We start from the raw sequence: 14,977 nt of genomic DNA, 5'->3' as shown, positions 1-14,977 counted from the left end.
GAGCGGAGAACTGATCCGCGACGCTTTGGCCAGAGCCGAACTGACAGCCCTGGTCTCTTTAAGACCATCACCAACAACCAGTTGTAGTGTGTGTGCAAAGCACTGTAGTCTATGCTGACTTTTGGAGGTCAATGTCTCATTCAGCCTCTCCTACTCCTCATCCACTGGAAGGGCATTCCAAAGTTCTGCATCATCAAGGCAGTCATCATTATCCTCATCTGCTTCAGCTGACCTGGGAAAACGTGGTGAATGCCTTCTTCATATTTGCAGCATTGTCACAAATTATATGATCAATCTTTTGTTTGATTTTATACTGATCACATATTTGTTCAAATTCTTCACAAATTCTCTCTCCCGTATGTGACCCCTTGAAGCGGTTGCAAGCTAGTAGATGAGATTTCAATGTTCTAGCATCTGCTGCAGTGTTCATCCAGTGAGCGGTGACGCCAAGGTAGCCTCTCATTCTTCTGTCTGACCAGATGTCCACAGTGACCGACAGATTTTCAACTGTGGCCATTTCACTTATTAGTTTTGATTGTCTCTCAGACACCACAGTGTCAAGTCTTGAGGTGATGGTTCTGCGGCTCACTGCAGTATATTTTGTGTCCATAATGGAGAGAAAGTGAATGAAGTGCTTGTTGTCAGTGATAGACAGGGGCATGTTGCAATTAATGATCAGATCAGAGATTATTGCTTCTGTAATGGATTTTTGTCGAGGGTGGTTGACTGGATATGTAGTAGTCTGGGGCACAATGAACTGTGACATGGATGGCTGCTGTAGCTCGCTGCAGTGTATCTTGGATTTGAGATATTCATCATATCTGCATGGATAAAAAAAAAAAAACCAATCAGGGAAAACTGTAAACATTAAAACAAATTTAATTTTCGTATGCACAAACATTAATTATTTAATTTTTTAAATACTGTAATGTAAGGAAAATAAATTGTAAATATAAATTAATTTAAGTGATGATCACTTGCCTATGTATGCATGTAAAATTTGGTTCCAGCAGTCACACATTTTCATATTTTACATAGACACAGAAATGTAAATACTTATGTACTGACAGAATGTAAAACTTAAGCATTTATACGGGCTATGAACCTTATAAACTAATTATTGTGACTGAAAATCTGCCTATTATATTTTTTTTATATGAAGGCCGTAATACTTGTGCTGTCCATTATAGCCCTGCTGAAAAAACAACAACAATATAACCCTGCCCAAAACACAATAGAAAATGTAATGGTGTTAATTGTTATAATGGGATTTGGAATATCTCCCGGTGCTCCCAATCCGGGCCATTTGCATGCGCAAACGGATAGAATAGCCTATCTCAAAATATTATAACTATAATCTTTATTCTCGAAACATTTCAACTTTATTCTTTGATAAATATAGTCGAAATATTACGACTTTAATCTTTTTTTTTAACGTGGCACTAAAACACTGTTGTACTTAACAGATTCGAACGATGTAATTATTCTTGTCTGTATGACCAAAAAAAAAAAAAAAAAAAACTCTTAACGTTAACTCTTAAAAAAAATGTAAGTGCAAGTGATCACACCGGCGCCTCCATGTTAGCCTGTCATGCAGCATAATCGCGCTGCTATTCAGCTTCCACACGCAGTCCACACAAACACTTGAAAATGCGCACATTTAATGCAGACAGCCTACATGTAATACAGAGCGGCCCGCTCATTTTAAGATGCATTATTAAAATGCTGGCTACTCCACTGTTATAGCCAAATTCCCCAATACATCTATTTACGAAACGTATCAGTGATGATAATGATCACATTTCTAATGAGAAAAAAACATAATATGCAACCAAGGCCAAATTATGACAAACCGAAATGATTAATTTATTACATTAGTAATCGTTATAGATAGTGAAATTGACTATAAAGAAATTACTTTCTTACCTTTCCTTGTGGTTCTTCTTGAAATGTCGGATGAAATTTGACGTTGTGGTTGTCATGTCGGATATTCTTGCGTTGCATACTCTGCATCTGGCAAATCTTTTTTTATTGGCAAGGTCCAGTTCAAAGTCCTTATAGCCAAACGAGACTATTTGTGGAGCTCGACTACTGTCTGCCATGTTTGGCGCGGTTTGAATTGTGCAGCGTTAAAGCACAGACGCTGATTGGTGCTGACGTCACAATAATATTTTTTTAAACGAATTTTATTACTGTTTGTTTATTATAAGTTCAAGTCATTGTAGAGTCTTCCACGTCAAGTCAAGTCAAGTCTCAAGTCACTTGCTCTCAAGTCAAAGTCAAGTCAAGTCATTTTCATACTTTAATCAAGCAAGTCGCAAGTCCTGAAAATTGTGACTCGAGTCCCCCACCTCTGCTGATGATCAACAATTAAATGAAAAATACATCAAAGTGAATGTTGAAGCTGTAACTGTTGAGCTCGTGTGTGAGCATCACATCTTCAGTCCTGCAGCACTGATCTGATCAGATTCATCTTTATTATCATTCCCATCTGATCTACAGTCGGTGGATCTTCAGATCATTGGTTTCCAAATCAGAGAAAGGAAGAAACCGTTCATGTGTCACATATTCAACCCTTCTCATCTCAGGTAGTTTCATATTTTCATTGTCGTTTCCATCACACTTTGTTGTAATTCATCAAATGAAAGTAGAATAAAAGCAGAATGAAGTTTGGATCTCTGCACCCCTCAGCGGCGCCCCTGCTGGCCGCTCGGTGTGTGTGCACCTTCCTCTTAACTCTATCTTCCTAACTTCTGCACCTCCTTTTCCTTTTTGCTTCTGCTCGGGAGAGGTGGGTTTCTTATGAGCTCTGATTAATCGAATTTCATCTGTTTCTTTTGCACTTTAATTTGTCGTATTGTCGTAAATCATATCTGTGACATTATTTGACCTGTATATTTGATTGTTTTCATATTTCCATCAGGTTTGATCACTTTTCTGTCCGATGTGAACTTGAAGCACATGCTAATTGCATTGCACTTTACATTCATGTTACAGAAACGAAAAAGGGCGAATTCTCACCAGGGGCGTAAATTTCATCTAACACTAGGGGTACAATAAACATAACATTTCTCAAGAGCGATTTTTGAAGGGGACACAAATACAGCCAAAACTGTGCTTATACAGATAGATATGTGTAAACCCGAGATTCGCGCTCGCGCATTATATTAATACTTCGCGCTACAAAAATGCGCTCTCGACATTAATCATTAAAAATAACGCCTTGTTTCCTGCAGCGCGCGGAGCTGAGCTCTCTGGAACACACCCTGCTAGAAGTGAAGGATCTCAGGTCTGTTCAGAAGATCTACAGCTACTGTTGAGGTGAGTGTCTCATCTTTCTCTCGTTGTGTTGATGCCGTTGATCTGTCCCGGCATCTTTAATGCTGTGCTGAACTCATTTTGATGGTTGTATTTAAGGCAGGGGCTATTTGCACTCAGTGTAAATAACATTTAATTGCTATTTACACTAAGTGCAAATAGCATATTTTTTTTAGCGATATGCTATTTACACTAAGTGTAAATAGCAGAAAATCTTGCTAATTTAACAGTGTAAATAGAATCCATCGCTATTTATACTACTTATTGCAAATAGTGGCAATTATCTGTACCTCAGTATTGTAGTACATTATAAAACAGTACGTATTAATAACGTATTGATTGCAAATTATAGATTTAATTCCAATTATTAAATGCATGCCACCTTATTGGGACAATAAAGCCCTCCCTACAACTACCCTAACCCTACCCGATACTCTTATTTTCAACTTTTTGATTATTTCCTTAATTTTTATTGAAATTAAATGCCTTTCTGATGCGATATGAGATTTGAAAAGGGAGGGAAAAAAGTTGGGCTCGAACTCGGGTCGATCGCGTCAGACAGCATGTGTCTTACTAACTGCGCCACTGAAACCGATGCTAAAGCAGTGTTGACGAACGCAATCACACGTTATAATGGGCGGAGTTAGTGTAAATAACCTTTGCCAACAAGACGGACTTAGTTTGCACTTAGTTTGACGTTCGTTTATTTTCGCCAATTAAACAAATACTTGTATCTCGGCCTTCTTTATCCAGCTTTCAGATGGTGTATAAACGAAAAATTGACCCTTATGACTGGTCACACTGAACGGCACAGACTGTACCAAGTACGATTTCAATTGAGCAGTGTAACTTTAATTTGTTTATTATTATTTATTATTTTATTTTGATAATGAACAGACTGCGATGTCAAGTTAGCAAAAATATGCAATCAAAAAATGTTTTGGTCTAAAGTGAAACTTTATGTATTTCAATTACACACAAATTTTCCATCCATTTAGATTACATTGTTTCAACATAAACAAATTAATAAACTGAATGTGATTCATATGCATCAGTCATACGTGAATGAAACAGGTAAGGTTTATTCAGGTAAGTCCCCACACTGCTCAGTGTTCATGTGTTTCCACAGTAGTAATGAATAGCCCTTGTGTTTCTCTTTCCTTCGGTGATTCTGCTTGACAACAGTAGCTGTGTTCCAGTCCATTTGGTTTATGCCCTTCACTCGCCAACTTCCCTCCGTCTTGTTTACTCGGATGTACGTCATTGATTGCGTTGCATGAGTGCACACTTCTGGCAGAACCCTTGGAACGCCCTGAGCCCTTGATCGCTTAGAATCCGCTGTACAGTTGGGTTACTGTTTACATTTTTCCCCTTACGAATTTGTGTATATATGTATATAGGTATGCTTGGCCTGTTAAAAAAGATATATTATAGAGTTGTTTGGGGCATAAATTAAACTCGATCTGCGATGAAGTCACAATCATGTTGCTGGAGCGGCCCGAAGTGTGCATATGAAGCAGACTCGCTCCCTCGCTCAAAATCGAGGGTCTGTCCATATAAACCTCCCTCGTCCACTTCACGAAGTGGAACGGACTTCAGAATGGCATGGACTCCCTCGAGGGGAAGTTCACGAGTGCGTGTCTAAAAGTGGAGTGGAACACAGCCAAGAACTACAACTGACTTCAACCAAAGATGAAACCAACTGAAATAAAAGAAAGCATTATATCTGACTAAACAACTCCACAAACAGCATCAGACTGACCAGACTGACTTTATTCCTGTCAGACGTCTAGAGAAGCTCTTATTGAGAATTAACAGAGGTTTAGATGCTTTATTGTTTCATTTGAAATCACCATCAAAGAGACCAGTGTTTCCTTTTTGTTGGGCTCTTGACATTTTGGTGTTTGTATTGCTCTGGATGCTTTAACTGTGTGTTCATATAAAACACATTTAACTTAGCTAGCAAAGCCAAGAAAAAATAAACTTTTCCTCATAGCCTCATCATAAGTCTTGCAGGATACCTAAAAAATATAAAATATGTTTAGTAAAAGAAAATATTTAATTGGATAGGTGGAACAATACAAAAATGGACAATAAAACATTACAACAACCTTCTGAACTTATCTTCACAGGTTATAAATGGTAACATGAGTTTAGCCAGTCTAGTGTGTAGAATACTATAGAAAAGAGGAAACATTATCTGAGAAAAATTACAGTATGAATATAGTTTTGACATTATTAGTTTTACACATCATTATGAATAATCAGTAGGGATATCTGTATCGGGCCTGATACTGTGCTCTTGTACAAATGTCCCGATACCACACAGCGTGATAATTAAGTGCCTTATTCAGACAAAGAATCACCGATAACAGAACAGCAGAATAGAGTTAATAGAGATTAAGGATGTCTATGAAGTATGTGATTAATATAATGTTAAACGCTTTAATATTATCGCCTGTGATGTGCGTGAGCTGATAAGCGAAGCACGCTGATGAACATGTGCAGGCTTGTCGAGTGAATATCTCTTTCTCACAGACCTGACTGAAAATGTCAAACGCAAGTAAGAAAACGATGCACAAGTTACTAAAGATAGGCTACGTGACGGTGTGCATCACAGCACAGAGACCGCTTATTAAGATAATAAATGATATTCGCTTCAATTCTGATTCTGGCAAAATATCAGTTCTGGTACTACTAGATCTTAGTGCTGCGTTTGGAAGCCAGTGTACATCTCTAGAAGTATGTTATGATCAACAGTGTCAGTTACATTTAGGATTGATTTTAAAGTACTTTTACTCGTTTATAAATCTCTAAATGGCATAGGACCTAAATACATTGGAGATATGCTCACTGAATATAAACCTAACAGACCACTCAGATCATTAGGATCGAGTCAGTTAGAAATACCAAGGGTTCACTCAAAACAAGGGGAGTCTGCTTTTAGCTATTATGCCGGCCGCAGCTGGAACCAGCTTCCAGAAGAGATCAGATGTGCTAAAACATTAGCCACATTTAAATCCAGACTCAAAACTCATCTGTTTAGCTGTGCATCTGTTGAATGAGCACTGTGCTACGTCCGAACTGATTGCACTGTATAATCACTTTCTATTCTTAAATGTTTTAAATTCTTTTTAAATCAATTTTTGTATAATTTTGTTTTTATTGTTGTGATTATAATTTTTTTTAAATTCCTTGTTTTTATTGTTGTTATTTTTAACGACTATTTCACGTCCTTTTATGTAAAGCACTTTGATTCTTGAGACATGTAGGACACTGAATTACCACTGTATATGAAATATATAAATAAACTTGCCTTGCCATGAGTTTACTAATATAGTTTCCTTAAATATAGTGAATAATACATCCACACAGAGACATTTAATAACTCATTCTATAACTGCTGCTATATTTTATTTACTTGTTTATTTTCAAATAGTTGCTTATTTATTTCTGGAAAGTGTCTGGTGACATTAGAGCGATTTAAAAACCTTCTTCCAGTCCAGCAGCAGCGAGTCGGTGAAGGACGATGGCATCTGGTGAGCAGGATTGTGACACAGGTGAGCCCGAAAGAAAAAAGCAGAAACTCGAGGACGGTAATGAAGGACTGAAAAGCAGTAATGTTGAAGTTGTCATTTAGGAAATGTAATGAATGTCTCTGTATTCCAGCTCAGACGAGCAGCACTGGAGTCAGTGTTAATGTGAACGCTGGGACGGGAGGAACTTTAAATGTTCCTGTATTCGCTGGAAACACCTTCACAGCTCCACTGACCATCAGCTACAGCACTGCAGGACACGGTACGGTCACTGTCACTGCGCTCACTGAGACACACGGCTTACTAGCAGCCAGTGTAATAATGCTGAGTGATCGTGAACCCTATTTCTATTAAAGTTCATGTTCCTCGTCAGTTCAGTAACGATTGCTTCTCAGTCCGTCTCGGTCATCAGTGGTCTGCACGGATGTGTGAAGAACTGTCAAACAAACGGAGTCATGTCCTAAATCTTCAGTCTTTGAGTCGTTACACATTTTTTTCTTTGCATAGACAGTTGTCTCCCCAGAGAGCGCACCGAGATTAAACCATAAAAGGAATAATTTCTTACTCATTAACACAAATATGAAATATAACCTTGAACAAAGAAAACAGTAACGCAGTGGGGTGGAATAAAAGGACAATAAACATACAACACTTGAAAAATAATACACATGAGGCTTTGTGACATTTCTTCACTCACACACGTTCTCTATGGTGACTGAACATAAGAGAAGTGAATGGTGACTCAGGAGGAGAATAACAGAATTCAATAATGAAATGCTTTCTGGGAGTTTTGTCGCCTCTGGCTTGCTCAGTTGGGGACACTTAATTTCTAGCGATTATCGCCGATTTGATTGCACAGATACTATTTAAACTAAACTGAGCGAGACAATGACATCTCTGAATTCAATAATGAAATGTCTTTAACTGAAAATTGAGTGTTTAATCTTATCATTATACATTACTGACACTCTATCCTCTAATTTGATACTGTTAAGTGCTTTGACACAATCTGTATTGTTAAAAGCGCTACATAAATAAAGATGACTTGACTTGACTTCTGAATCTCACTGTTCATTTATGGTCATATTGTTCATAAGCAGACATACTTTACAGTATTTTCTTTCGTGTATCTGTATATTTTGTCACATATTTTTTACTTCTGTCCTTTTTCTCTCTCTTCACAGAGCCACAAAAAATCTCAGAGACGGCAGAGAAACACACCGAAAAACAAGGTGCAGTCTTATCAGTGGTTTTCAAAACTATTTAGTTTTTTCATAACTTTCACTGTATAAGCCACAGTTAGTGTAAGATTATCAGTGGCGATGACTAAACACCTCCGTGCAATGCTGTTGTTCATAGCGTTGGACAGATCAGGGTTGGGAGCATTATTAATATTAGAACAGAGATGAAATGTGAGAGGTGATGTACTGTATCACTAGACTGACCTCCTCAACAACCAGAAATTCAGCCGTATGTGACCAGCAATGACCTCCAGTATACCTGAAGCCCTGTCCTCTGTACTGAGTTTACAGATTACACATGCCTGGATGACTTGATCTGAATGCTTAATTCAATAAGTGACGTGACAAATTTAATGAATTAAATCGAAAACCTCAACACTTTATTACCAAAGTCCCTTTAAGGCAAGTCATTTCACTCGGTGGCCAAATTTTAAATAATTGCATTGATCAGACAAACCGCTACAAGGTTTATAGATCGAGAATGATGTGTGCCAAATGAGTCGCTGTAGAAATCAAATATTTTAATGGTTGCGGTGAAATAGCTCGACGCGAGAGCCAACGCAATCGCAATGACGTGAAATTAAACGTCATCACGGGAGGGTTTCCGGGACCCCCCCATACAACGTAAAAAGATTAGACTTAGATTTAGGGTCCCCCAGATATTTTTCTTTTAGTATTAGTATAAAGATAACAAAAACTGGTTAAATTCACGCAGTTAGGATACGGTAAATGTTGTGAATTAATTATTACAATCATTTATGTGGCTGAAGTCTGTTGTCAAGTTTCTAAATGTAGCTAAGCCCTTACATCTAAAGACCGCTAAGCGCATGACAGCATTTGCTTGTTGCCGTTCATTTGCTTCACTAACATTAGCAGAAAAAAGAAAAAAAAAAGGAGGACTAATAAACCTCTACTAGTTTTTCTATTTATCCGCTTCATGTCAGGGCTTTTGTGTTCCTTGCATAAACTGGAAACATTTATTCATTTTTCATTGTTACTATTTTAAACACTTTATTTATTATTGCAAGTCATCAAAACTGATAATCGTACATGTGGCGGAAATACAGGCCGGTCTCATGTGAAACTCATTTGTGAAGTCACCACAAGGTAGCACAAAGGGCTGCTCCATTGCTCAGAAAGGCTGGAGTTGTGACTATCACTTGTAAATGAAAACAAAACAAATTAAATTATTGGTCCCACTTTATATTAGGTGGCCTTAACTAATATGTACTTACATTTAAATTAATAATTTGGTACAATGCAATTATTGTGTACATATATGTTTTTCCATTGTATTTATATTTAAAAATACCTATTTGTAATTACATCTGTAATTAATGTCTTTAATTACATTCATAATTACACTGTGGACCTATCCCTTTCACCTTAACCCACCCTTAAACCCACCCATAACACCAAACCTGTCCCTAACCTCCCCGTTTCCCACCACAATAGCAGCAAAAGTGCTTTGCAATACAATTTCACAACAATAAGTACATTGTACTTATTTTTTGATGTAATTACATAGTAGTTAAGGCCACCTAATATAAAGTGTGACCAAATTATTTAGTCTTTTAATGCCCATTTTATGTTACTGACTGCTCCTTTCTGAAACATTGTGACATTGTGAAATAATTATTTCCATGCAATTACTTCAAATAATTTTTTTCTGATTAGATACCATAATGAAGTTGTTCCTGATCACAATTACATTCAAAACAGTTCAAGGAACACCAACCCTAATTCAAACCTTACACTAAACTTTAATAAATCGATTTTGCAGGGTCATCCTCACAGGCAGACCATCAAAAACCGGTACCTGATGACATCATCAGGTGGAACCGATCCTCTGTAAAATACAGAAGTAAAATAGAGGCGCTCCGGAAAGATCCCTCCAGGAAGAAGGTTGGAAATATCCATTTCTCTAAAAGTAATAACTACCAGATTGGCTCCGGAGGAAGTAGCACGGTATATCTTGGCCTGAAGGAAGATGGCACTGAAGTGGCCATTAAACGAATAATCAAGGACCAACAGGAAACCAAACACTTTGAAAATGAACTAAAGCTTCTACAGGATTCAAGTCTTGAGAGCAAGAACATCGTCAAGTATGTGGACTTAGCAGAGGATGAAGACTTTTATTATCTTGCACTACAGCTTTGTGAATATGATCTGGAGGATTACATGAAAATTCTTCGTCAGAAACAACAAAAAGACAAAGACACCGCTTTGAGGAAAATAGTGGAGGAGATTCTTCATGGCCTTCAAGTTCTTCACCGTGCTGAAGTGATGCATCGTGATATAAAGCCTGGAAATGTTTTGATGGGTATGACAGGTTTTATTTACAGTGGAACGAGATGTCGTGCCTCACAGGACCTCAGTGCTACATAAATACAGGCATACAGCAATGAAGTAAAACAATATAAACCTAAACACAACTATCCTACTGATAGATTTGACTATAAATATACTACATATAAAAATGTTTACCTATACATAAACTAAACTATACAAACTATACGAGTGCTTCAGATAAATACTGTACATGTGTGAAGAGAAACAGTGAGTCAGCAGCTGGCTGGGGACAGTGCAGGAGGATTGTAGTGCATGAGCATGTAAACATACATATATTACTGAGTCTTTTTGTGGGATTATCAAAGTAATGTTATACTTTGTATTCAAGGTGACTTAAAAACTCTGCACGATCCTCTCAATAGATTCAGGAGAAAACGCGAGGCTGGCCGACTTCGGCTTGAGTCGCACACTGAAGGACGGCAGAAGCACGCTGCACACTGCTAGAGCTGGCACTCGTGGCTGGGAAGCAACCGAGATCCTGAATCAACACACAGGTTACAAGAAGAGCTCAGACATCCAGGTTTGTAAAAGATCATGCATTAGCTGCAAAGATCATCTAGCTTTAAACTCTAATATTTTAAGTTGCTATAATCCGAAAATCTTAAATTAATAACAACAATCGTGATAGTAATATAATAGTAAAGCTGAATTTTCAGCATCCTTACTGAACTTGATTAAATTCCTCCCTGCTAAAAAAAAAATATATTAATTTCTTAAAAAATAAATTACTGACCCCAAACGTTTGAATGGTAGTGCAGAAATACTGATATTTTATTCAATTATGAAACTTCTATTATACTTTTATTGATTGATTGATTAGTTTTTTGGCTCTGACAGCCCCATTCACTTTTATTATTTGTAAACGAGAGACCAGAATATTATTTAAAAAATTCATAATTTGTGTTTTTAATAAAAGAAAGTGTATGAAGATAATGACAGAAATACCATTTGTTTATTAAATATTACTGATAAAATGTGATTCAAATCAGAAAGTTGATTCTTTATAAGCTCTGTTTATTGCAGGTTGCTGGGATGTTGGTGTTCTACATCCTCTCTGACGGGAAACATCCCTTTGGGGACGTGAAGGATCGTGAGGAGAACATCAAGACAGGGCAGTACGTTCTTCAAGATTTGCAGGATACAGTAGCAGAGGATCTCGTAGCTTGGATGATCAATAAAGAACCGGCAGAAAGACTGACCATTGATGAGGTCCTAGGTCACCCTTACTTCTGGGATGATGACCGGTGAATAATACATTTTTAATTTTTTTAAAGAAGCTTACAGTTTTTGCCACTGTAAACTAGTTAATCTAGTGTATTGTATTTGTTTCATCTGCGTGAAAGAATATTTATGATGTTTACCACCTACTTCTATGAGATCTATCTTATGCATGGTTTTCCACTGCAAACTCACATTTTCTTTCTTTATCTTGCATGCTTGAAATAGTTTCTTCTGTTTACTCTCGACTCTCCTCTGAATCACTGCCAGGATCTTGTTACTAGAGTTTGGACTCTTTAGGTTGGTATATTACAGTTCTGTCGTTATTCATGAGGGTGTCATGCTGTTCAGTGCTGTTCACTTTTATGATGCCATTTTGTCGTTTTAGAGCTGGACAGCCCTCCTTTAGTTTCAATGTATTGACAAGTGTGGCCAGAATATTCACATTATCTGTGTTCTAGACAGAAATGAAGAAAGCCATAATGATTTGAAATAACATGAGGATGAGTAAATGATGACAGAATTAAATTTTTTGTTGAACCATCACTTTAAAGCTCAAAACACTGCACCGTACCTCATAGAAACATGTGTATGGTGTACGCTGGGTTTGAAAGGCACTTTCTGAATGGACACCTATTGCTGAATGAACCTGCTCAGAGACTGAATATTTCTATTTCCTTCAGGCAAGATGCAGTCCTTAGAAAGCTGGGTGATAGGCCTGAAATTCAGAAATACGAGACTTTAGCTAAATTTCATGACCTGTACATGAAAGATAAGGAGCACACAGAGGGAAGAGAGCCGACAGCAACGCTGACCATTTACGAGGCCTTCGATGTACTTAAAATTGAGAATGAGAAGAAGTAGGTTATTTATATATATATATATCTACCATAATATACATGTGTTTTGCTTAAATTAAATGTATTTTTAAATTGCATTTGTGTAGTTAACTAAATGTGATTTGTGTGTTCTTTAACCTGCTCATGTTTTGTCCTTCAGGAGAAAGGACATTATTGCTATAGTGGGTGAGGATTTAAATGACCTTTGGAAGCTCTTCAACACTGCGGAGGACGTCACAAAGGGAAAAAGTTTTTTTGATTGGCAATCAAAGGTAAGTGAATGAAAGTGTAAGTATGAGCATAAAAAAATCTGTTTGTTTTTAACATTGTATGTTTTATTTTCAGCTTTCAGGTATATGGCCAGATGTTAACAATAAGCTTCTGGGGGACGTTCTTGGCCTGCTGCGTTTTTTGCGCAACAAACTAGTGCATACGTAAGTGAGACAAAATGTTCATCCAGATCTCAGTTATATCTTTATTTCTGTCATTTGTCTTTTTATGAGTGTCAAATTGATCTGTTTAAGAGGGCTTTTTCGCCATTGTATTGAGATTCCAGTTCAGTTCTAGAATTTGAATTGAGAGAGCAAACATGCAGAATTGCAATTAAAATATTTCAGCAGGAGGAAGTAAACAATAAAATGAAATTCAGAGACTCATAGCAAGAAGCAGAATTTGTCAAGATACATTTTTAAGCAGGTAATACACTATTTCTTTTGTTTGTTTTAACAGAGAAGACTTTAAAGAAAAGAAGATATTTGTTCTCTTCCCAGACTTCTTTATCAGTATACACAGAGTGGCTAAAGACTTGAACTGGGAATACTGAAAATGCAGAGAGGACACACTATATGTATTCATTCTAGCAGCAAGCCAAACTGTTTTGAACTTTTGACATTTTCAAATGGTCCTGATATCATTGTGATTGGAGGTTATCGTCCACCGTCACTTCACTTACCGATCTTCTTCACAACTGGACCAACTCAGAGCTGATTTTACTTGGGGATTTAAACTGGGACTGGACATCAAAACATCTGATCCATTCAAGGATATTTATGAATTATTTGGATGGGATCATGTATACTCACAGATATCAAGATTCAGCGTATGAACCTCAACAATGGTGACAGGCAACAAAATATTCAGATCAACTCTGAACATCACAAAACAAGCTTTTCGTTAACTGTTGACTTTCAGTGTTGGACTATGGTGATGTGGTTTATATTGTAGGATCAGAACGAGTCAGACAAATTAAGATTCGATCAGAACATTGAAACCTGAGGAGCTGAAATTCCAGAGAAGCCCAACAGGACGTCATAAATCAGATTCCTAGCCCCAGCTATCCTGAAGAAAGCCTAACCAGCAAGTCTCTTTTACAAAACAGCTTGCAACATTGAGACAAAAGAACACTTATTGATAATTCCAATTCAGGAAGGAGACAGTCAAATTATGGGCAAGTAACCAAGACTGATGGTCAAAGAGATGGCCATCACATTTGTCCCACGATAGAAATCACGAGCTTCCTTAGATTGACTCTTCCTTAGAAGTGAACATCGACGGGAACCTGAGGGAGCACAGGAGGCACAGCAGCACCGCGAACACGGCCGTCATCGCGGACAAACGCATGTTTAGCGCATGGATGATGGACGGGTTGGGTTTTATTGTTTACAGCTTCAGTCTGGGTTTGGGGCTTTGCGTGCTGGCGTCAGCGAGCCCCTCCCCACGCCTTTATTCAGCGCAGGCAAAACCGAGATTTACAGCAAACACTAAATTAATTAATAGTGTGAGCTAACTGAGGAAAAAAAAAAAAAAAAAAAATTGCAATATTTTTTAAAAGCAAAAATATCTCCTAGAGGAGTTTTTCCCCGTAACTCTATAATTGAGAATATTGATTGGAGAAGAGCTGGTTTATAATAACCAGGAACAAGCTGGTTTATTCCTATTAAACACTGCATTAATAATAAAATACTACATTTTATACTGCACTTCAAAATTCTACATACCATTTACCCTTCTGATTCTTTAATATCGAGATCCGCTGATGTGTGCTGTTTTTATTGTGATGAAGTCTTATTTTCTGACTGTAAAGTGTAAACAGGTTTTGGATGAATTTGGCAGAGTTTATATTTAGTTTAATGAATATTAATTATTGCTTTACTTTAAAGGATGTTATCTTGTATTCTGAAAACAAAAGCAATAAAGGTCTAGAATTTATTGTTAACCATTTTATTTTATTAGCAAAATTTCACATACAAACAAAAATATCTGATATTCTTCTGATATTGACTTTAAGACTGTGAAAAAATAAAAAGTCTGTGACCTGTTTAAAACACTATGATACAGTCTTCAGTAATATCTTGATTTGTTAAAACTGAATGTGAGCTATGCTTTTTTTTTTGGTTCTTATTTGTTTATAATTTGTATTGTTATTATTTTATATGTTCCCTTTTCTCCAATTAAAAAAAAAAAGACTGAGTGA

At 37.0% G+C, this 14,977-nt stretch overlaps 1 protein-coding gene across 5 annotated transcripts; it reads left to right on the top strand.

The window, feature by feature from the left end:
- The first annotated feature begins 2,750 nt into the window (after window positions 1-2,750).
- On the top strand, window positions 2,751-14,143 carry LOC131534711 (serine/threonine-protein kinase/endoribonuclease IRE1-like). 5 transcript variants are annotated; one of them, XM_058767747.1, is made up of 12 exons: window positions 2,751-2,791; window positions 3,237-3,321; window positions 4,507-6,878; window positions 6,988-7,116; window positions 8,039-8,086; window positions 9,879-10,418; window positions 10,810-10,967; window positions 11,471-11,691; window positions 12,349-12,525; window positions 12,665-12,776; window positions 12,850-12,938; window positions 13,234-14,143. In XM_058767747.1, the coding sequence occupies exons 3-12, from the start codon at window positions 6,848-6,850 to the stop codon at window positions 13,325-13,327; spliced, it is 1,599 nt and encodes a 532-aa protein (XP_058623730.1). In that variant the 5' UTR covers window positions 2,751-2,791; window positions 3,237-3,321; window positions 4,507-6,847; the 3' UTR covers window positions 13,328-14,143. The 5 variants fall into 5 exon arrangements, with proteins under 5 accessions (XP_058623730.1, XP_058623727.1, XP_058623729.1 ...); XM_058767746.1 differs by having other exon boundaries at window positions 2,779-2,791; window positions 4,504-6,878; XM_058767749.1 differs by having other exon boundaries at window positions 2,781-2,791; window positions 6,820-6,878.
- Window positions 14,144-14,977: the final 834 nt, after the last annotated feature.

Source organism: Onychostoma macrolepis, chromosome 25 (assembly GCF_012432095.1).
Source record: "Onychostoma macrolepis isolate SWU-2019 chromosome 25, ASM1243209v1, whole genome shotgun sequence".
Classification (NCBI taxonomy): Eukaryota; Metazoa; Chordata; class Actinopteri; order Cypriniformes; family Cyprinidae; genus Onychostoma; species Onychostoma macrolepis.
The sequence above is the reverse complement of the archived record's forward strand: the minus strand, read 5'-3'. Positions and strand labels throughout refer to the sequence as shown.